The following is a 23,087-nucleotide window of genomic DNA, read 5'->3' on the forward strand; positions in this document are numbered from 1 at the left end:
AAGGTGATTGGTATTTGTCTACATACATCTTTCTTCTATAGATTCCATCATTTGCACTCTGAGATTATTCATAAACATTTCCGTGGGGGTTTATTATATAAAACACTTGATGGTACTAATTTATACAACTTGAGGACAATATTCATGAATTTGTACATAATTGTCAAAAAATGAAATACAAATGATAAGCTGAGATGATCATTAATATGCAAACAAACCAAATATCATTGAAAAGTATACAATTGTACATAATTCTCATGTTTCAAATCATCAAACATTCACATAATTCTCAGTTTCAAACATTCACATAATTCTCATAGTTTCAAATATTCACATAATTCTCAGTTTCAAATCATCAAATATTCACATAATTCTCAGTTTCAAATCATCAAATATTCACAATTCTCATAGTTTCAAATCATCAAATATTCACATAATTCTCATAGTTTCAAATCATCAAACATTCACATAATTCTCATAGTTTCAAACATTCACATAATTCTCATAGTTTCAAATATTCACATAATTCTCAGTTTCAAATCATCAAATATTCACACAATTCTCATAGTTTAAAATCATCAAATATTCACACAATTCCCATAGTTTCAATCATCAAATATTCACACAATTCTCAGTTTCAATCATCAAATATTCACACAATTCTCATAGTTTCAATCATCAAATATTCACATAATTCTCAGTTTCAAATCATCAGATATTCACAATTCTCAAAGTTTCAAATCATCAAACATTCACACAATTTTTATAGTTTCAATCATCAAATATTCACATAATTGTCATAGTTTCAAATCATCAAATATTCACATAAATATCAGAATAAAAATCATGTTTATGAATTATCTCAGTGCAAACGTATGTACCACTATCACATGTATATATTAGTTACTGACATAAAAATGCATTCATTTATTGTGCAGATTGGCAAGTAGTAGCCCAATGAGCTTTCAGTTTAGGTTATATTACTATTTTTGACTTCAATTATCCTGCTAAATCAATGTAAAAATGCATAGGGCTGGCAGGATAAGAATTAACTCAAAGACAATTGTGACTGGACCCTGTCCATGTGGCTAGATTCTGTTCATATGACTGGATCCTGTGTATGTGGCTAGATTCTGTCCACATGACTGGACCCTGTCCACGTGGATAGATTCTGTCCATATGATTGGATCCTGTCAATGTGGCTAGATTCTGTCCATATGACTGGACCTGTCAATGTGGCTAGATTCTGTCCATATGGCTTGATCCTGTCCATGTGGCGGGATCTTGTCCACATATGACTGGATCCTGTTCATGTGGCTAGATTCTGTCCACATGACTGGACCCTGTCCACGTGGATAGATTCTGTCCATATGATTGGATCCTGTCAATGTGGCTAGATTCTGTCCATATGACTGGACCCGTCAATGTGGCTAGATTCTGTCCATATGGCTTGATCCTGTCCATGTGGCGGGATCTTGTCCACATATGAGTGGATCCTGTCCATGTGACTGGATCCTGTCAATGTGGCTAGATTCTGTCCAAATATGACTGGATTCTGTCCATGTGGCTAGATTCTGTCCATGTGCCTAGATCCTGTCCATGTGGCTAGATTCTGTCCATGTGACTGGATCCTGTCCATGTGGCTAGATTCTGTTCATATGACTGGATCCTGTCCATGTGGCTAGATTCTGTCCATGTGACTGGATCCTGTCCATGTGGCTAGATTCTGTCCAAATATAACTGGATCCTGTCCATGTGGCTAGATTCTGTCCATGTGCCTAGATCCTGTCCATGTGGCTAGATTCTGTCCACATATGACTGGATCCTGTCCATGTGGCTAGATTCTGTCCATATGACTGGATTCTGTCCATGTGGCTAGATTCTGTCCAAATATAACTGGATCCTGTCCATGTGGCTAGATTCTGTCCATGTGCCTAGATCCTGTCCATGTGGCTAGATTCTGTCCACATATGACTGGATCCTGTCCATGTGGCTAGATTCTGTCCATATGACTAGATCCTGTTCATGTGGCTAGATTCTGTCCATGTGACTGCAACCTGCGACTGTTAAAAATTAAATATTTTCAAAATATACTTTTACACATGTATTTTTCTATAAATGGCTCCAGGTCATATCACTTCACATGCTAGTGCTGTTTTCTCCCATTCATATTGGATTTTAGCAGGCAATGTGTTAATTAATCCAAATTTCTGAAAAAATATATGAAGGTTTATTTTGCTAAAAGGCGAGAAAAGTTGATTTTGGCATTCAGAGTTAACCAACATCTTGTTGTGGTAATATAGAAGCATAGCCACTTGGCAAATAGATGTTATATATTCCAGCAGTTACCTGCAATGCTAGGACATAGCCAATCAACTCACTGGTACAGATACACTAATGTATCCTGGGAAATATTCAAATTATCTGAACAGATAAAGATAGGAAGCACTGACAAATATTATTTTAATATTTAACAAATTTATTTATTTTGGGATCCTGACTGTTTTCAGACAGTCTAGTCATGATAGCCTTGTAAAATTGAAAAGAAATAAAATGAATCTCATCGACATTCACAAAATGAACTACAACTAATGTGTGTATAGATGATGTATGGATCACAGATAAAACATCAATAATGATAAAAACTTCCATAATTGAAAAAAAAAATATGAATAAAATACTAACTTGCAACCCATCAATAATGAACCCATCAAGCATGAATCCCCTTGTTATATATACAAACTCTGATTACGGTACACACAGCATGGTGAATTACATATCTAGTTCTGTTTATTCCATCAAATCCAGTTATTTTCATGAAGGAGGACAGTACCGGTATGTCACTACAGCATGTAAATCTATCTGAAATTTTGGAACAGTCTTGGTCTCTGTTTAACACAAGAGTTTGTTTTTTAGATAATTTTAATCAGAAATGTCATTTGTGGAAAATGTAACTACATGTACACAGATTCTACAAAACTACAAATTTACCAAGCAGAGAGAGCAAATTTATTTGCCCACAAAATAAATAAATTATTGTTGCCTAAATTGTTAAATAAAATGCAATAAATATTATCACCAAAAAATGAAGTTCTTTGGTTGGTATGTTACAGAAGCAAGTGTCATGTCAATTGTGCAAGATGTTTACCTGAAGCTGAAAAATGTATCATTACATATTGATGACTGGCAGTAAAGTGAAGAAAGAAACATTATATCACAAATTAAATTCGTGTCATGTCATGTCTTTTGGCAAAACTGGTTTCATAAAATGTAAAAAAATTAAATATATTGAAAATTTGTCACAAAAATGTTCATGACTAAATTTCATGTGACTGGATCCTATGTGACTGGAACCTGCGACTGTGACTGTTAAAAATTAAATATTAAAAGACTATAAGCTGTGTTTTCACAAATTTGTTCATATTTATTTACTCAATATAGAACTGGGCCAAAATTGTCAGTTCATATTGCTTACATTTAGAAATAAATTAACCTTACAGGTGTTCACTCTGTATAGTCTCTACATCCTACATCTTTATTCTTCTGGATTGGATAATACAATCAAGTCTTTAAAATGTCGGTGGTAGCACAATCAATAATACAGTCAATGCAAAATAAATGTAAAATAACCATTAATTAAGACAAATATATATATATAACTGATACAACTTTTGATAAAATACCTCATTCTTAAACATAAAGATCAATAACCAAAATTTAAAATTGTTTTCAGTCTTGTTCATAAAATATTTAAATCACTATGCAAACTCTATGCTCTATATCTCAAGAATCAAAAAATATATGGAATTCTTATTGGTCAGCTTATTTTGAAAGTTTAGCATTCAACCAATCAACATGAATATATGTTGATATGTCCTTGGGCATGTCAAAGATCAAGTTTCACAGATCACTGCCAAGATTACAAATTTGAAAAAAAAAAACATCAGAAAAAGTTTTCCATTAAGCTTCTCAACACAGATTATAGTAGTTCAGGCTTTTTATAACATGCATGTTTTGCTCTGTGTTTCTTGCTCTGCAAGTGTTGTCGATATTGTACTTCTGAATTAAGTGTTAAATCGCAACAGGCACAATAAAATTTTCCACTTGGCGTCATGCACATTGCAAGATCTTTTGGCCTTGGTGTTGGTGTTGGTCGCTTTGCTGGTGGCGGTGATAACTGTGGCACATTTGTAAACAAGGGTGTTTGGTTTGCCAGCATATTTGCCGTGACAACAGGAATTCCCACGGCAACACCATTATGTGCACCTAACAAAAAGAAAGATAAAATTAAAAGTTAATATTTCCATATCTGCAATATTATAACCCGTATAAATATTCCTAAACCTTTATAATATACAAAATGAAAGCTGGGATTGTTAAACATTCGATTTACAACCTTGCCTGTATATAGGTTGACTGTTTATTGTAAATGTAGGATTTACAATATTGCAGAAAGATGTAAAGACAATTCATGCAAATATATTATCATAGTAACTATGAGAAATAATATTATTTGGATATCAACAATTCAGAATTCTCTTGGTAACATTTTGATAGTGTTCAGTTTTATATAATTAAGTATGTCTGTCAGAAAACCTGTGGCAGCGATGAAACAAAATAATCTATTCATTTGCAAATTAGTCATATTTGATTGACACAATAAGAAGGTAGATTTTTGTTTGCTTTTGAATGAAAGCTGATGATTGGTATTTACTATTTTTTATAAATTTGTTTACAAATGAAGCCTAGCTGTGTGCCTTTGACTGTAAATAAAATACTGAAAAAATAATGGAAAATGCTGCAGTGGCATTTTGTTGGGAATAAAAATGATGGTTTTCAAAATTAAGCTTTCAATGTCATATCAAATGTCTTTGTATTGAGGACATCAATATTGTATGATATACATATTAGTAATACTATATACATGATAACAGTATCAGACATTGTCAAATCAAATATTTAGCACTAATTTTTAATAAAGAATTGTCCTTTAAGAGATTTCAAGTTTAGATCACCGTATTATAATACTGGGTTATTTAGCGTAAAACTGAGAATACAGCTGTACACTCTTCTGTGCAAGACTAGAACCTGGAATGTATTCTCAAAGAATATTTTCTTAGTAGAATTTTATGATTCTATAGTTTACTACAAAACAAAGTTCATGATTTACTTTACAGTTGATTAGATTCTATGATCTAGACTTGACCTTGCATGTCAAGGGAAGGGTTTTCATAATAATTCATTAATTAGCGTACATTATTTTAAGATGTATAAATATTTTCAGCAGTTGATCAATGTCAGAAATACAAATGATTGGTTGATGAGTTGCCAATCAGTGAAAGTGTTAAATACAGCTCAGAATAGAAACCAATCAAAAGCCTTGAAAGCAAGAAGGCTGCATAACCAATCAATAAGCACATACCACACAAAAGACTCAAGTAAAGCGATATCATTACCTGTTCCATTCATATGGGTGGTACCATTACTTGCACCCCATCGTCCTTTCAATGAATCCCCGCCACGCTTATCTAGTGTAACTTTCTGTTGGTGTTTAAAGCTTTTTAAATGGCTTTCCAATTGGGCTTGTGAGTTTAAGGACAAACTACAAGCAAAACACATGAACTTTTTATTTTGCCTAGAAAGGAAAGAAAATGTTTTTAGTACATGTAGGATATGATTTAAGACTAAAGACTTTTATCACACGATAACCTTATGGACTTACATATCCTACACAATATGATGTATTTCATGTTCTGTTTATGAAACACCATCAAATTCAAACAAATTAGACACTTTTTTGAGTGGTTGGAAATAGATTCAAAAAGTTCAATTCTTATTATAGGAATTAAAATGTACGGGCTGGTTTAATGATAGTGCAAGACATGTACAGTTACCTCAAAATTACTCAGTTGACACTAAATTATTAAAATCACTGTAGAATTGACAGAAATTACAATAGTTATGGATAACTTTTATTTGATTGGTACATGTGAGCTTAGAAATATGTGAATTTTAAAATACCTGGTGTAACTACAACTGTTATCACTGGAATGGTAACAGTGTTGTAGAATATGGCATAGCAACATATGATTTATTTCACAATTTGGAATATTTTAAAGTACATGGATTCACATGGTTCTTAGATCATTGCCAGATTACTCAAAGTGCTAAGTACACTTCCTGAACAAGCAAACAGCACATATCAAGTTACAACCAATGCCAATGATATTATTTAACATTTATATCAAACCCATTTTACTTAGATACATGTATCTATAATGACAATGGGAAACATAAAATGTTAACTAAAATGTACAGCTCCAAAGAATTACCTGACTGTTAGTCCTCACCAGAATTGTTACTAATTTTCATACTTCTACAATTTTATTTGCATTTTTATATTGTGACTATACAAATGATGAAATTGTCAAAATCCTATTTTAAAAGTTTAAAGGGCGGTAGTCGTCTCGCCACGTATGCGTGGGATATATGGGTCTCATATAAACAAAGATGATGACTTTTGCTCTTGCACAGATCAACAAACACAAACTTAGATGTTACCATGCTTTAATTAAGTATTTTTACGTGTTTGCTAGGTATTGAAGGAGTCACCGGGGGTAATTAATTATTGCAAATCGCGCCTAGGTCAAACCTCATACTTATGATTGCCATTAGAATAGCGCATTGGATTGTGGAAAAATCAACGCAACGACTACCATGCTTTAAATATAACCATATAAAGATGTCCAACTCTTACTGAATAATTGCTTCAGACACAATTGAATGCGCAAAGTAACCCTAAACAATATCACATAAAATGAAATGTGTAAAAGTTGAGCAGTCATCGTTTCACAAATGTCACATAAAATCATCAGTGACAGCCTTGGCCTCACAAAAACATTATTTTATTAACAGTAACACATACATGAACAACACAAATATTATTTTATTAACAGTAACACATACATGAACAACAAAAATATTATTTTATTAACAGTAACACATACATGAACAACAAAAATATTATTTTATTAACAGTAACACATACATGAACAACAAAAATATTATTTTATTAACAGTAACACATACATGAACAACAAAAATATTATTTTATTAACAGTAACACATACATGAACAACAAAAATATTATTTTATTAACAGTAACACATACATGAACAACAAAAATATTTTATCTTTGGTTCAAATGACTGGTTCTTGGCACCACATGCTTTCAGCATGAAAAAAAGTGCGACAGTCTAGCCTCAGTAAAAATGATTTTAGTGGTGCAATCAGTGAGCATTTTAATGGCTTCTTGTTGATCATGGATTTAATTATTCTTGTCCTATTTTATAAATCAATGGTTCACCAGTATCTATACATAGTTTTTATCCTGGTTTTGGTTGTTAATTTCAAAGGAAGTGGGTGATTTCTCTACTTTCTGTAATAAAAACAATGAATTACATTGCAACATTAATAGCCTGCTTATTCAATTGTCCTTTGTGTAAACAGACTGGTGTTACCGAGACTGAAATTAGCACTTTGGTGTATGTAGTGTGATATATTTTAAATACACTTCAGCTATTATGTGTGGTTCAAAACATTAAGGATGATCGATATAACGATGACATCATCTGAGTACGTACTGTTCAGTCCCCATTATGCATTTTTATAAGGTACAAACTGAAGTAAGAAATATTGAATTAACCTGCGATAACTGTGAGAAATTGTTAACAGACAGAAGCCAAGAAATCTATATTTTGTAGAACTTTGCTGTATCATAAAATCATAAAAAGACATACCTTATTTTTTTTTAAATATTTGAGAACAATAAGATAAACTTTCTTACAGCTGAATAGAAAAGATACATTTCTGTTTGAGGCTAAATATGTAAATAAATTAATAAAACAAAGACAATGCTTTCTTAAAAAATAATCAATTTACTGGCTATTTTTGTCTCCAATAGAAAATGCTGTTTTAATGAAATGGAGGACTTCTTTTAATGTTTGTCTACAATCGACATTCATGATAAGTTTGTCTTTGTTTTTTAACAATTCAAAATTCTGAATTTTCTGTGAATAGATTGAGGAAAGCTTCTTTCTTGTTTCTATGCATAATTCTGTGATAAAATGCAGTTCATTTGCTAATTGGTTGCAGTAATTGCATTTTCTTTATTCAAAACAAAGTTTTGGCCTCTGACATCTATCTTGTTCAATTTAAAGTCGACTACCGATACGTCTCATTTTAGCCAAAATGCCTATTTCCTTTTTCCATGTAATAGTGATAAATAAAATATGCTATTCTTGTGAATTTTAAAGACCATCCATTCAACAGACCATGTTTAACTTTTATGACCCAAATCTATCCGACAGACCATATTTTGAGCAATATATTAGTGCATTATAAGGAAAAATTAAATCATAGAATCCTATGAATAAATTATTGATTACATGACCAGCATTCTATAAATACAATCAGTGGTATCATAAATAAGTTTAACTACATACTACTTGTAAATATTTTATATAGTTTGGTCATGCTGTGTAAGAAAAATAAAACGCTGTACTTTATTGGAATACCAACAATATTAGGTCTAAAACCAGTCCCCAATCACGGTGACCAGTCCCCAATCACGGTGACCAGTCCCCAATTACGGTGACCAGTCCCCAATCACGGTGACCAGTCCCCAATCACGGTGACCAGTCACCAATCACGGTGACCAGTCACCAATCACGGTGACCAGCCCCCGATTACGGTGACCAGTCCCCAATCACAGTGACCAGTCCCCGATTACGGTGACCAGTCCCCAATCACTGTGACCAGTCCCCAATCACGGTGACCAGTCCCCAATCACTGTGACCAATCACAGTCCCCAATCACGGTTACCAGTCACCAATCACGGTGACCGGTCCCCAATCAGGGTGACCAGTCCCCAATCAGAGTGACCAATCACAGTCCCCAATCACGGTTACCAATCACAGTCCCCAATCACGGTTACCAGTCACCAATCACGGTTACCAATCACAGTCCCCAATCACGGTTACCAGTCACCAATCACGGTGACCAGTCCCCAATCATGGTGACCAGTCCCCAATCACATTGACCAATCATAGTTTCCAATTACAATTACCAGTCCCCAATCACGGTGACCAGTCACCAATCACGATGACCAGTCACCAATCAAGGTGACCAGTCCCCAATCACTGTGACCAATCATAGTCCCCAATCACGGTGACAAATCATTATCAAAAACAAAAAAACAATCTATGTGCATATGTGTGTCATTATGTATCAACTTTGAACTAAATCAGCTAAGGCATGTCAGAGGAATAAAGTTGACAAACAGACGAACGGACACACACACAGACAGAACCCAAAACAAAAATAACCCTGATATACAATTCAATGAACGAGACGAGGACTATCAAAAACATAAAAATTGTGACAATCTAAGCAATAAGATAAATTATGAGACATATCACAGGGCAAAGGTGACTACTGACGTAGCTAGGTTGCTAAGTAACAAATCCTAAAAAAATTAAGTAATAAAGATTGAAGTGGCGCCAATGTTCTTTCATTTGAACAGAAAGTTGTATTACAAGTCATTATTTTGTCACAATGATCATTATAATACTGGCTAGAAAACATTTCACTTTTGAATATATGAATAACATTAACTTCTCAGAAAATAAAATAATGTACCGGTAATATATATTGCAGATATAAATCTTCAGTTTTTGGCAGCCTAAATCATTAATTGTAATTAGTGATGTGTTTCTAATAGAAAAGAAGAAGGTCTGATAAATATTGTAGTAACAACAAAAAATGTAACATATACTGTCTTTGGGCAACATACTTTTAATAAACACTGGAGCATGCACTGTTGTCAACCTTCAAATGAAACCGTGGCAACACATACAGCTTTGTGGTGCATGCACTTTTGTCAGTCTTGCAATGAAACCATGGCAACACGTACAGTTTGGTGGTGCATGCACTTTTGTCAGTCTTGCAATGAAACCGTGGCAACACGTACAGCTTTGTGGTGCATGCACTTTTGTCAGTCTTGCAATGAAACCATGGCAACACGTACAGATTTGTGGTGCATGCACTTTTGTCAGTCTTGCAATGAAACCGTGGCAACACGTACAGTTTGGTGGTGCATGCACTTTTATCAGTCTTGGAATGAAACCGTGGCAACACATACAGTTTGGTGGTGCATGCACTTTTGTCAGTCTTGCAATGAAACCGTGGCAACACGTACAGTTTGGTGGTGCATGCACTTTTGTCAGTCTTGCAATGAAACCGTGGCAACACGTACAGTTTGGTGGTGCATGCACTTTTGTCAGTCTTGCAATGAAACCGGAGCAACACGTACAGTTTGGTGGTGCATGCACTTTTGTCAGTCTTGCAATGAAACCATGGCAACACGTACAGTTTGGTGGTGCATGCACTTTTGTCAGTCTTGCAATGAAACCGTGGCAACACATACAGCTTTGCGGTGCATGCACTTTTGTCAGTCTTGCAATGAAACCATGGCAACACGTACAGTTTGGTGGTGCATGCACTTTTGTCAGTCTTGCAATGAAACCGTGGCAACACGTACAGCTTTGTGGTGCATGCACTTTTGTCAGTCTTGCAATGAAACCATGGCAACACGTACAGATTTGTGGTGCATGCACTTTTGTCAGTCTTGCAATGAAACCGTGGCAACACGTACAGTTTGGTGGTGCATGCACTTTTGTCAGTCTTGCAATGAAACCGTGGCAACACGTACAGTTTGGTGGTGCATGCACTTTTGTCAGTCTTGCAATGAAACCGGAGCAACATGTACAGTTTGGTGGTGCATGCACTTTTGTCAGTCTTGCAATGAAACCATGGCAACACGTACAGTTTGGTGGTGCATGCACTTTTGTCAGTCTTGCAATGAAACCGTGGCAACACGTACAGTTTGGTGGTGCATGCACTTTTGTCAGTCTTGCAATGAAACCGTGGCAATACGTACAGTTTGGTGGTGCATGCACTTTTGTCAGTCTTGCAATGTAACCGTGGCAACACATACAGTTTGGTGGTGCATGCACTTTTGTCAGTCTTGCAATGAAACCGTGGCAACACGTACAATTTGGTGGTGCATGCACTTTTGTCAGTCTTGCAATGAAACCGTGGCAACACGTACAGTTTGGTGGTGCATGCACTTTTGTCAGTCTTGCAATGAAACTGTGGCAACACGTACAGTTTGGTGGTGCATGCACTTTTGTCAGTCTTGCAATGAAACCGTGGCAACACATACAGTTTGGTGGTGCATGCACTTTTGTCAGTCTTGCAATGAAACCGTGGCAACACGTACAGTTTGGTGGTGCATGCACTTTTGTCAGTCTTGCAATGAAACCGTAGCAACACGTACAGTTTGGTGGTGCATGCACTTTTGTCAGTCTTGCAATGAAACCGTGGCAACACGTACAGTTTGGTGGTGCATGCACTTTTGTCAGTCTTGCAATGAAACCGTGGCAACACGTACAGTTTGGTGGTGCATGCACTTTTGTCAGTCTTGCAATGAAACCGTGGCAACACGTACAGTTTGGTGGTGCATGCACTTTTGTCAGTCTTGCAATGAAACCGTAGCAACACGTACAGTTTGGTGGTGCATGCACTTTTGTCAGTCTTGCAATGAAACCATGGCAACACGTACAGTTTGGTGGTGCATGCACTTTTGTCAGTCTTGCAATGAAACCGTGGCAACACGTACAGTTTGGTGGTGCATGCACTTTTGTCAGTCTTGCAATGAAACCGTGGCAACACGTACAGTTTGGTGGTGCATGCACTTTTGTCAGTCTTGCAATGAAACCGTGGCAACACATACAGCTTTGTGGTGCATGCACTTTTGTCAGTCTTGCAATGAAACCGTGGCAACACGTACAGTTTGGTGGTGCATGCACTTTTGTCAGTCTTGCAATGAAACCGTGGCAACACGTACAGTTTGGTGGTGCATGCACTTTTGTCAGTCTTGCAATGAAACCGTGGCAACACGTACAGTTTGGTGGTGCATGCACTTTTGTCAGTCTTGCAATGAAACCGTGGCAACACGTACAGTTTGGTGGTGCATGCACTTTTGTCAGTCTTGCAATGAAACCGTGGCAACACGTACAGTTTGGTGGTGCATGCACTTTTGTCAGTCTTGCAATGAAATCGTGGCAACACGTACAGTTTGGTGGTGCATGCACTTTTGTCAGTCTTGCAATGAAACCGTGGCAACACGTACAGTTTGGTGGTGCATGCACTTTTGTCAGTCTTGCAATGAAATCGTGGCAACACGTACAGTTTGGTGGTGCATGCACTTTTGTCAGTCTTGGAATGAAACCGTGGCAACACGTACAGTTTGGTGGTGCATGCACTTTTGTCAGTCTTGCAATGAAACCGTGGCAACACGTACAGTTTGGTGGTGCATGCACTTTTGTCAGTCTTGGAATGAAACCGTGGCAACACGTACAGTTTGGTGGTGCATGCACTTTTGTCAGTCTTGCAATGAAACCATGGCAACACGTACAGTTTGGTGGTGCATGCACTTTTGTCAGTCTTGCAATGAAACCGTGGCAACACGTACAGTTTGGTGATGCATGCACTTTTGTCAGTCTTGCAATGAAACCGTGGCAACACATACAGTTTGGTGGTGCATGCACTTTTGTCAGTCTTGCAATGAAACTGTGGCAACACGTACAGTTTGGTGGTGCATGCACTTTTGTCAGTCTTGCAATGAAACCGTGGCAACACATACAGTTTGGTGGTGCATGCACTTTTGTCAGTCTTGCAATGAAACCGTGGCAACACGTACAGTTTGGTGGTGCATGCACTTTTGTCAGTCTTGCAATGAAACCGTAGCAACACGTACAGTTTGGTGGTGCATGCACTTTTGTCAGTCTTGCAATGAAACCATGGCAACACGTACAGTTTGGTGGTGCATGCACTTTTGTCAGTCTTGCAATGAAACCGTGGCAACACATACAGTTTGGTGGTGCATGCACTTTTGTCAGTCTTGCAATGAAACCGTGGCAACACATACAGTTTGGTGGTGCATGCACTTTTGTCAGTCTTGCAATGAAACCGTGGCAACACATACAGTTTGGTGGTGCATGCACTTTTGTCAGTCTTGCAATGAAACTGTGGCAACACGTACAGTTTGGTGGTGCATGCACTTTTGTCAGTCTTGCAATGAAACCGTGGCAACACATACAGTTTGGTGGTGCATGCACTTTTGTCAGTCTTGCAATGAAACCGTGGCAACACGTACAGTTTGGTGGTGCATGCACTTTTGTCAGTCTTGCAATGAAATCGTAGCAACACGTACAGTTTGGTGGTGCATGCACTTTTGTCAGTCTTGCAATGAAACCATGGCAACACGTACAGTTTGGTGGTGCATGCACTTTTGTCAGTCTTGCAATGAAACCGTGGCAACACATACAGTTTGGTGGTGCATGCACTTTTGTCAGTCTTGCAATGAAACCGTGGCAACACATACAGTTTGGTGGTGCATGCACTTTTGTCAGTCTTGCAATGAAACCGTGGCAACACATACAGTTAGGTGGTGCATGCACTTTTGTCAGTCTTGCAATCGAAACCGTGGCAACACGTACAGTTTGGTGGTGCATGCACTTATGTCAGTCTTGCAATGAAACCGTGGCAACACTTACAGTTTGGTGGTGCATGCACTTTTGTCAGTCTTGCAATGAAACCGTGGCAACACGTACAGTTTGGTGATGCATGCACTTTTGTCAGTCTTGCAATGAAACCTTGGCAACACGTACAGTTTGGTGGTGCACGCACTTTTGTCAGTCTTGGAATGAAACCGTGGCAACACGTACAGTTTGGTGGTGCATGCACTTTTGTCAGTCTTGCAATGAAACCGTGGCAACACGTACAGTTTGGTGGTGCATGCACTTTTGTCAGTCTTGCAATGAAACCATGGCAACACGTACAGTTTGATGGTGCATGCACTTTTGTCAGTCTTGCAATGAAACCGTGGCAACACGTACAGTTTGGTGGTGCATGCACTTTTGTCATTTTTGCAATATAACCGTGGCAACACATACAGCTTTGTGGTGCATGCACTTTTGTCAGTCTTGGAATGTAACCTAGCAGCATAATATTGTGGGTCGTGAACTTTTGCCAATCTTGAATGAAACCGTGGCAACACAGAGTTAGGATAGTCACATACTGTAAATCAGTGCTATATACAAAATAATCTAGACAGATGGGTTAATTCCCAAGTGTGATTGATCAACCTAAAGTCAGCGACAATGAAATTACCTCCTTGATAAACTGTGAACACCTTAGTTACTATAGTATTCGCATGCATTTACGTAAATTTCATGTTAAAATATTGCTACATATTGATCAGTGTCAGTAAATTGGTGTATTGAAAATGATTCTGTGTTTCTGCATTTCTAATAAAGCAAAACTAAGAATTATTGAAACTTGAACATCAAAGTCCACTTTTGTCACCTTTTAAAAAATAAACATGCAGAGCATTATCTGATTCGTTATTACAGCCATATCTATGAAAACTTGCGTTTCTACCAAGAATATATATAGTAAGGTCACATGATGCATTGCTAAATCACACAAAAATTCATAGTAAATGAAAAATCAATCAAATTATAACACAAAGCAACGTTTCACAGGAACACATCAAATTTTATTTTCATACACAGTTTGACTGAAACCAGCCACTGCATTTTCATAAAATTGCATGAAATATTGGGTATATTGAATAAAAATAACAACAAAAAAATCATAAAAAATATAGAATATCAAATATGATTGGGAAACAGAACGATGTGTGATATTCATTCCAAGTTTGATTGAAATCAACCTGTATAAATTATGCACTAAGCCCATTCACTCAAGGACACTGCGTATTCTTCTCTGCCTCTGTTTCTAGGTACACTTGAAAGGGGCTAAAACCCATCAACTGAATTGTGACACACACATGACAAACATCAATAATAACTAGCGTAAAAACATTGAAATTACAAATAGCAGCCAAGTTTGTCAGTATTTTAGGAAATGTTTTATTGATTTCTTTGAAATGTTTGACATTAATGATTGTACCTCAAACTTAATGAGGAAAATATAAAAGAGTGAATATAGAATGGCTATCATTTGTACAGAGTTTATCAGTATAATTACTCTAGAATCTCTGCATCATTAGTGCACACAGGAAAACTATTGATAAAAGAACACACTGGCTAAAAATAGAAAAAAAAACACTAAATGTAGACATCAAAGTGCTATAGAAGAAGCATGGTATATGATTACAACCTGACAGCTTTATCTCACCATTTGCAGACACAATTTTCTCTAATGTTGATGTTTATGGCAAAACACAGACATTATATATATATTATATATGCATATTTTATCGCTAGAAACCATCATAACTTATGGGATATATGAATTACATCATTTTTTAGGAAATGTGCATCTAAATTAAGTGAAAACAGGTTCCTACTTTCATCAAAATCAATTGTTGCTAGAAACTTTAACATGCATGACTATAGATTTCAAAGAAGTCAGAAAAAATAAATTACATATGATCAGACATGCACGTTAACGCAAGATACAGGAATAAATGTTTTTCTGAGAAATGGCCAGTCCCTTCACAAATATGAGATTGATGCTATTACTAAAATTTCAATTTCATGCACCAATGACCACCACTGTGATGGTATTTCAAAACATTTAATATAGCATAATCCAAAAAGCTACGCCTTGCAGGAGTTATGGTAAGTAAATCTAATTGAGAATAATTGTTAAGACACGGTGAGTGAATTCTCACTGGTTTATGCAGGTATGTATTGGGAATAATGGTCACAACTCAATGAGTGAATTCTCACTGGTTTATACAGGTATGTATTGGGAATAATGGTCACAACTCAATGAGTGAATTCTCACTGGTTTATACAGGTATGTATTGGGAATAACAGTCACAACTCAATGAGTGAATTCTCACTGGTTTATACAGGTATGTATTGGGAATAATGGTCACAACTCAATGAGTGAATTCTCACTGGTTTATACAGGTATGTATTGGGAATAATGGTCACAACTCAATGAGTGAATTCTCACTGGTTTATGCAGGTATGTATTGGGAATAATGGTCACAACTCAATGAGTGAATTCTCAATGGTTTATGCAGGTATGTATTGGGAATAATGGTCACAACTCAATGAGTGAATTCTCACTGGTTTATACAGGTATGTATTGGGAATAATGGTCACAACTCAATGAGTGAATTCTCACTGGTTTATACAGGTATGTATTGGGAATAATGGTCACAACTCAATGAGTGAATTCTCACTGGTTTATACAGGTATGTATTGGGAATAATGGTCACAACTCAATGAGTGAATTCTCACTGGTTTATACATGTATGTATTGGGAATAATGGTCACAACTCAATGAGTGAATTCCCACTGGTTTATAGAGGTATGTATTGGGAATAATGGTCACAACTCAATGAGTGAATTCTCACTGGTTTATACATGTATGTATTGGGAATAATGGTCACAACTCAATGAGTGAATTCTCACTGGTTTATACAGGTATGTATTGGGAATAATGGTCACAACTCAATGAGTGAATTCTCACTGGTTTATACAGGTATGTATTGGGAATAATGGTCACAACTCAATGAGTGAATTCTCACTGGTTTATACATGTATGTATTGGGAATAATGGTCACAACTCAATGAGTGAATTCTCACTGGTTTATACAGGTATGTATTGGGAATAATGGTCACAACTCAATGAGTGAATTCTCACTGGTTTATACATGTATGTATTGGGAATAATGGTCACAACTCAATGAGTGAATTCCCACTGGTTTATAGAGGTATGTATTGGGAATAATGGTCACAACTCAATGAGTGAATTCTCACTGGTTTATACATGTATGTATTGGGAATAATGGTCACAACTCAATGAGTGAATTCTCACTGGTTTATACAGGTATGTATTGGGAATAATGGTCACAACTCAATGAGTGAATTCTCAATGGTTTATACATGTATGTACTGGGAATAATGGTCACAACTCAATGAGTGAATTCTCACTGGTTTATACAGGTATGTATTGGGAATAATGGTCACAACTCAATGAGTGAATTCTCACTGGTTTATACATGTATGTATTGGGAATAATGGTCACAACTCAATGAGTGAATTCTCACTGGTTTATACATGTATGTATTGGGAATAATGGTCACAACTCAATGAGTGAATTCTCACTGGTTTATACAGGTATGTATTGGGAATAATGGTCACAACTCAATGAGTGAATTCTCACTGGTTTATACAGGTATGTATTGGGAATAATGGTCACAACTCAATGAGTGAATTCTCACTGGTTTATACATGTATGTATTGGGAATAATGGTCACAACTCAATGAGTGAATTCTCACTGGTTTATACAGGTATGTATTGGGAATAATGGTCACAACTCAATGAGTGAATTCTCACTGGTTTATACATGTATGTATTGGGAATAATGGTCACAACTCAATGAGTGAATTCCCACTGGTTTATAGAGGTATGTATTGGGAATAATGGTCACAACTCAATGAGTGAATTCTCACTGGTTTATACATGTATGTATTGGGAATAATGGTCACAACTCAATGAGTGAATTCTCACTGGTTTATACAGGTATGTATTGGGAATAATGGTCACAACTCAATGAGTGAATTCTCACTGGTTTATACATGTATGTATTGGGAATAATGGTCACAACTCAATGAGTGAATTCTCACTGGTTTATACAGGTATGTATTGGGAATAATGGTCACACCTCAATGAGTGAATTCTCACTGGTTTATACAGGTATGTATTGGGAATAATGGTCACAACTCAATGAGTGAATTCTCACTGGTTTATACATGTATGTATTGGGAATAATGGTCACAACTCAATGAGTGAATTCTCACTGGTTTATACATGTATGTATTGGGAATAATGGTCACAACTCAATGAGTGAATTCTCACTGGTTTATACAGGTATGTATTGGGAATAATGGTCACAACTCAATGAGTGAATTCTCACTGGTTTATACATGTATGTATTGGGAATAATGGTCACAACTCAATGAGTGAATTCTCACTGGTTTATACAGGTATGTATTGGGAATAATGGTCACAACTCAATGAGTGAATTCTCACTGGTTTATGCAGGTATGTATTGGGAATAATGGTCAGTGTTTTTCGCTGGTTTAAGGTGGCCATCTTTTCTATCATAGATGTATACCAAGAGCTGCAGCTTATGGAAATATGATATGAAAATTATTTCACATCTGTAGTTAAACGGTAATTATGTTAATTACTATGTTAACAAGAACTTCGGAAAAATAAAATAAAATAAAAATCCCTGCCTACCTATCCAGTATAAACCAAATATGGTATTTACTTAGGCATGTAATCTATGCAATTGTGATGTTGTTCTTTCTCAGCTCTACTGGGTTTTATCTACATTACGATGACCATATTATGTATATATTGCATTTCTATCAACTGTTTAGATAGGTTACACACATAGTCTATATTACATGTATTAGAAATTGTGTTTTCACCTATGCCCCGATATTTTCAAATCATCAAAGATTGAGAGAAGTAAGATTATATTATGATACACTGAGGCATTGTAATTTCAATTGATTTATCAGATAATATCATTAGGAAGACAGTCATTCCTTTATAAGTATAGTCAAACAGAACTGTTCACTTTTATACGATAAAAGCATGATAGGCACCTTGTAAATATCAATCAAATTCACTACTTGCTCAAAACACAAGGGGATCTGCTTTTCTGAACATATTAATTCAAGCCATGTATAAATTTGTATTTGTATGCTGACAAATGTGGCTGCTATTTTCTACTAACAAATGGTATCTATATTTCTTGAGCAAAATCAGAAAAAAAGGGCACATGTAAATTTTGTTTTGTCAATTTTACATCAGGTGTTAGCAAAAAGTCATAATTTCAAACATGTAAGTTATGAAATAATTAATTAGACCCCGTAAGCTACGAAGTTTAAGAAGCTTATAAAGTTTAAACATGAATAGTCATGGCATGTTAGAGATATGGTCCTTGCACAGCATTCATTAAACAAAATGTCAGCCAGTCGGCCATTTTTGAGTCCTAACTGCTTCAAGGTCCTATAATGTTCAATGTATTGAAAAGTGTGTGAATTAAATCAATATATCTGAATATTAATTGAATGATGGTCGCCATTAAGTCATCTGGAATGTGATCGACAAAATTCAATTGTCAAACCTACCCTTTTTTTTATAGATATAGAATTAAGTTGTCAATCCTTTCTATTAGAATTCAATTTTGTGTATACCTTAATATAAAGTTGGCACTCTGGAATATAAATAAACTATTTTGCTGCTATTAAAAAGTCTCTGAAAGTTTTGAAAAAATTGACATTATAGTTATTATATATATAAATTATAGTTTCTGGCCTTATTTGGCGGGGGGGGGGGGGGGGGTTTACAAACAGAAAAGGTAATTCAAGTGAAGAATCAAATTATGCTGGACCATGTTCACAATATTCACGGTAATTCTAATGACTAAATGTTGTATACAAGTAAATCACCATATGATCTATTGATAAATAATCAATGCAAACTCACATCTCAATGGAATAACACAAAAGAAAATCTTGAGCATGCATTGATTGTAAAACAGCCTCAAGACAGTTAATCGATACTGCTGAGGCATGATTCACATCCTATTATTAGATTAAATTAAATTCATTTGATTGTCGCAAACACGAAACAAAGACAGCACGCAGAAATTTTTTTCTTTACATGGACTGCTAAAGGAGTGAGACATAATTAAATTTACTAAGAAGTATGCAATTTGAGCTACTTTATATAGGTAGCCATCTTGTAGTTGTAAAGTAAGAGTGAGTTGTATCTGTCCCCAGAGACAATCTCATGATGTCTTGGCATACAATGAAAACTATTATTTTGCAGAGGGGACAGTTAATATCTGTAACTTTTTCATATGTCAGCATTTTTAAGTATTGTCCAATAATTTCTATATTACCTTGGACCAAATATATATTATTTTTTTTTATATCTGATATTCGGTTTTTATAATTTTAATTGATTTAAAAACACCTTGTAAGCAAGTTGTTTGGTTTAATTAATGTCCTGTAGTCTGGTAGACTGTGAGATGGACTTTTTTGGGTTTTTTTGTTGCCATTTATTTCCTCCTGACATTATTATATTTTCACTTTAACATCACAATAGGCAGCACCAAAATCTATGCTGAAGATTCTATTGACTTTAACATTGATAATATAAACTAAAAATTGACCAACATGGGACAGCAAACACTTGGCTGTTTTGAGACCCTAAGATCATTCCAATGAACGTCAATCTGACACTCTATAATGGCTTCACTCTGCCATACATGCAATATTACAGCACAGACTGACATAAATATTACATTAATAACTTAACAGGTGACCTGATGGTTGAAATATCAGAGCATCATATCTTGTCTATAACTTTGGTTTTGTAGACATGTACATTCTATTTAATAAGTGTCTCAACTTAGTTCTTATTACTGATAAGGATAAATTTACTGTAAAATACTTTATTTTAGCTGGAATTAATTTTCGCTGATACCGTAAGTCATTTTGGGTGTTTCACTGATTTTTGACAAGTTGAATGTAAAATATAGGAAAAAAGCATATTTGCTGGATTTTATTTTCACTGAATTATTCCTTCAGAAAAAATAGCAAAAATTAATTCCAAGCGAAAATATAGTATTTTACAGTAATAGTACCCAGGTTTTGGATTCATTGTTTATAGGATAAGTCAAAAATGAAATAGTCAAATATAGGTCCTCCCAAGGTACACATACAAACATGTATATAACTAATATCAAATCAACTAAACTAGCAGTTATCAAAAGAAGTCAAATACTTGTAGTACTTTTCACCAAAAATGACAAAAAATATTTGTGACCAAAAGTATACTTATACCAACTATCAAAGCAATTGGGGTGGGGGTTTTCAAGAAGAAGTCAACAATTCAAATTTTTGACCAAAAATTACAATGATATTCATAGCGCACTAAGAGTTGTCTTTTCTGATTACAAGTGTACATGTAGTTACGAATCTCTACAAATGAGCCAAACTGTCTATTTTTCCAAAGACAACATAATACATGTAAGATGGTGTATAATGGTACTAGATAATAAAGCTCCCCAAAATCAAAACAATATGAATTTAAAAGATTATAAGAATTTGTAATTTACCATCTGATAATACTACTAAATATGGCCTGCATTTATTTACATATCAGGTTCCTAGTTTGTGGAATAAGCTTCAATTATGATGACATCAAATCAGCTGACAGTATACAAATTTCTAAAAAAAAAATTACAAATATCACTTTCTCCGACTGAATCTGTTTTCAATTTGACGTCAGTATTTTTAAAGTTTTGCTCGACTATATTAGCACCATGTTTGCTACTTCTATGATTTACGAGGTTAGATAAAGTGATTATTGATTAATACAATATTCCCAGATATAAATTAACATATTTAAAAAGAATTAAATTGAACACAACAAACAATTTTGTAGTTTAATGTTTTGTTTTTGCTGAAATTTATAAAGAAAACTTATATTTTCCAGTCATTGTCAAACATTGTCATCTAAATCTAAAAATTTTTCTGTCTGATTCAAAATTAAAATCAGAAAAATGGAAAATATGAAAATATTTGGGCGGGAAAATAATTTTCTGATAAAAATGGTGCACTTACTTGGGTGATGTTGACTCCTGATTTATGGTATTATTATTATCAATAACTGGCGGTGGACTTTCAACACTTTTCAGTTTCTTAGCATGACTTTTCCCTTGATAATGTGACTGAGCTTGAGTCGGAGAATTAAAAGATACGGCACAGACTTTACAGAAATCATCCATACTGGCAAGTTTTGAATGCATTACAACATGGGTGGGAGATTTGTTCACTTCGGTTTTGATGACATGGTTTTCTTCTGCTTCCTTACTTTTCTGGACACCATTTTGTTCAGGTAAAATAGCAACTTTGTTTTCTGGTAGTTGAAGCTGCTTTTGTTGAGCTTGAAGATGAACCTGTAGTAAAACCTGCCCTTGTTTCTGTAAATATTGCCTCACTTTTTTACCATGGTTTTTACCTTGGTAGTGTGCCATGGCTTGCTGCGAAGAGTTCAAACTAACAGAGCATAGTTTACAATACAAAGGCTGTATTAGGTCAGAAGGAACAGTTAATACGGCCGTAGCAGCGGGAATAACAGGTTGGGTGGTAGGCACAGAAATGTTCATTCCATCCGCTTTCCTCTTAATTCCTCGTACATCTAAAATTTTAACATAAGATACTGAAATTAGTGAAACAAACACAAATTGGAAACACACAATATTGGCTGAAAAAACATATGAACATGAATTATCCAATTTAAAAATAAAAATCATCATAAAACTGAAAAAAGACATGAGAAAAACGTCAGGAAACAAAAAATAAAATACATGCATTCTAGATGGAACTGTGGATGGATACAATGCAAAACTTAAGTTTCTATCACTTCAAGGCAATCTTCAGGTGTAAAATGGAATTCATTGACTTACTATGATAGGGATATTACATAGAATAGGATAAAGTTGAAAATACACTCACAATACATTGGTTAGGTTTCCAATTACACCTCTATTGAAAGGAGTTTATACCGCAGTAAATAGAACGTTAATGCAACCAGCATTACATTAAATAGTTGCAATATCCACGCTATAAATATATACCAGCAGCTCCTTTGTATATGCAAGTTAATGAAAATAATCTCCGCCCATTCATGACAGGAATCTACTTCTACAATGAATCGATCAGGGAACTGTGTTTATACATAAAAGCTGATGACTACCCTAAGCTACCACTTGAGGGCAGGCTGACGTCAACTATGCCTCACTTCAAATAACAAGGCCCATGGGAATGATTTATGAGTGAAGTTTTATGGGTTAATCAACAAAACGATGTATGGATTTCACTAAC

General features: G+C 35.4%; 1 protein-coding gene across 2 annotated transcripts in view; it reads right to left on the bottom strand.

Annotated features, from left to right (window-relative positions):
- Positions 1–2,458: 2,458 nt before the first annotated feature.
- Positions 2,459–23,087, bottom strand: part of LOC102802319 (zinc finger matrin-type protein 3-like) — a 103,800-nt gene continuing 83,171 nt past the window's right edge. For both annotated transcript variants that reach the window (XM_085490734.1, XM_085490733.1), the window contains 3 exons: positions 21,825–22,401; positions 5,457–5,635; positions 2,459–4,266 (listed from right to left, as the gene is read on the bottom strand). In XM_085490734.1, the coding sequence (XP_085346860.1) occupies positions 3,980–4,266; positions 5,457–5,635; positions 21,825–22,401 (1,043 nt within the window). In that variant the 3' untranslated portion in view covers positions 2,459–3,979. The remainder of the gene's footprint in view (positions 4,267–5,456; positions 5,636–21,824; positions 22,402–23,087) is intronic.

Source organism: Saccoglossus kowalevskii, chromosome 15 (assembly GCF_978046115.1).
Source record: "Saccoglossus kowalevskii chromosome 15, keSacKowa6.1, whole genome shotgun sequence".
Taxonomy (NCBI): domain Eukaryota; kingdom Metazoa; phylum Hemichordata; class Enteropneusta; family Harrimaniidae; genus Saccoglossus; species Saccoglossus kowalevskii.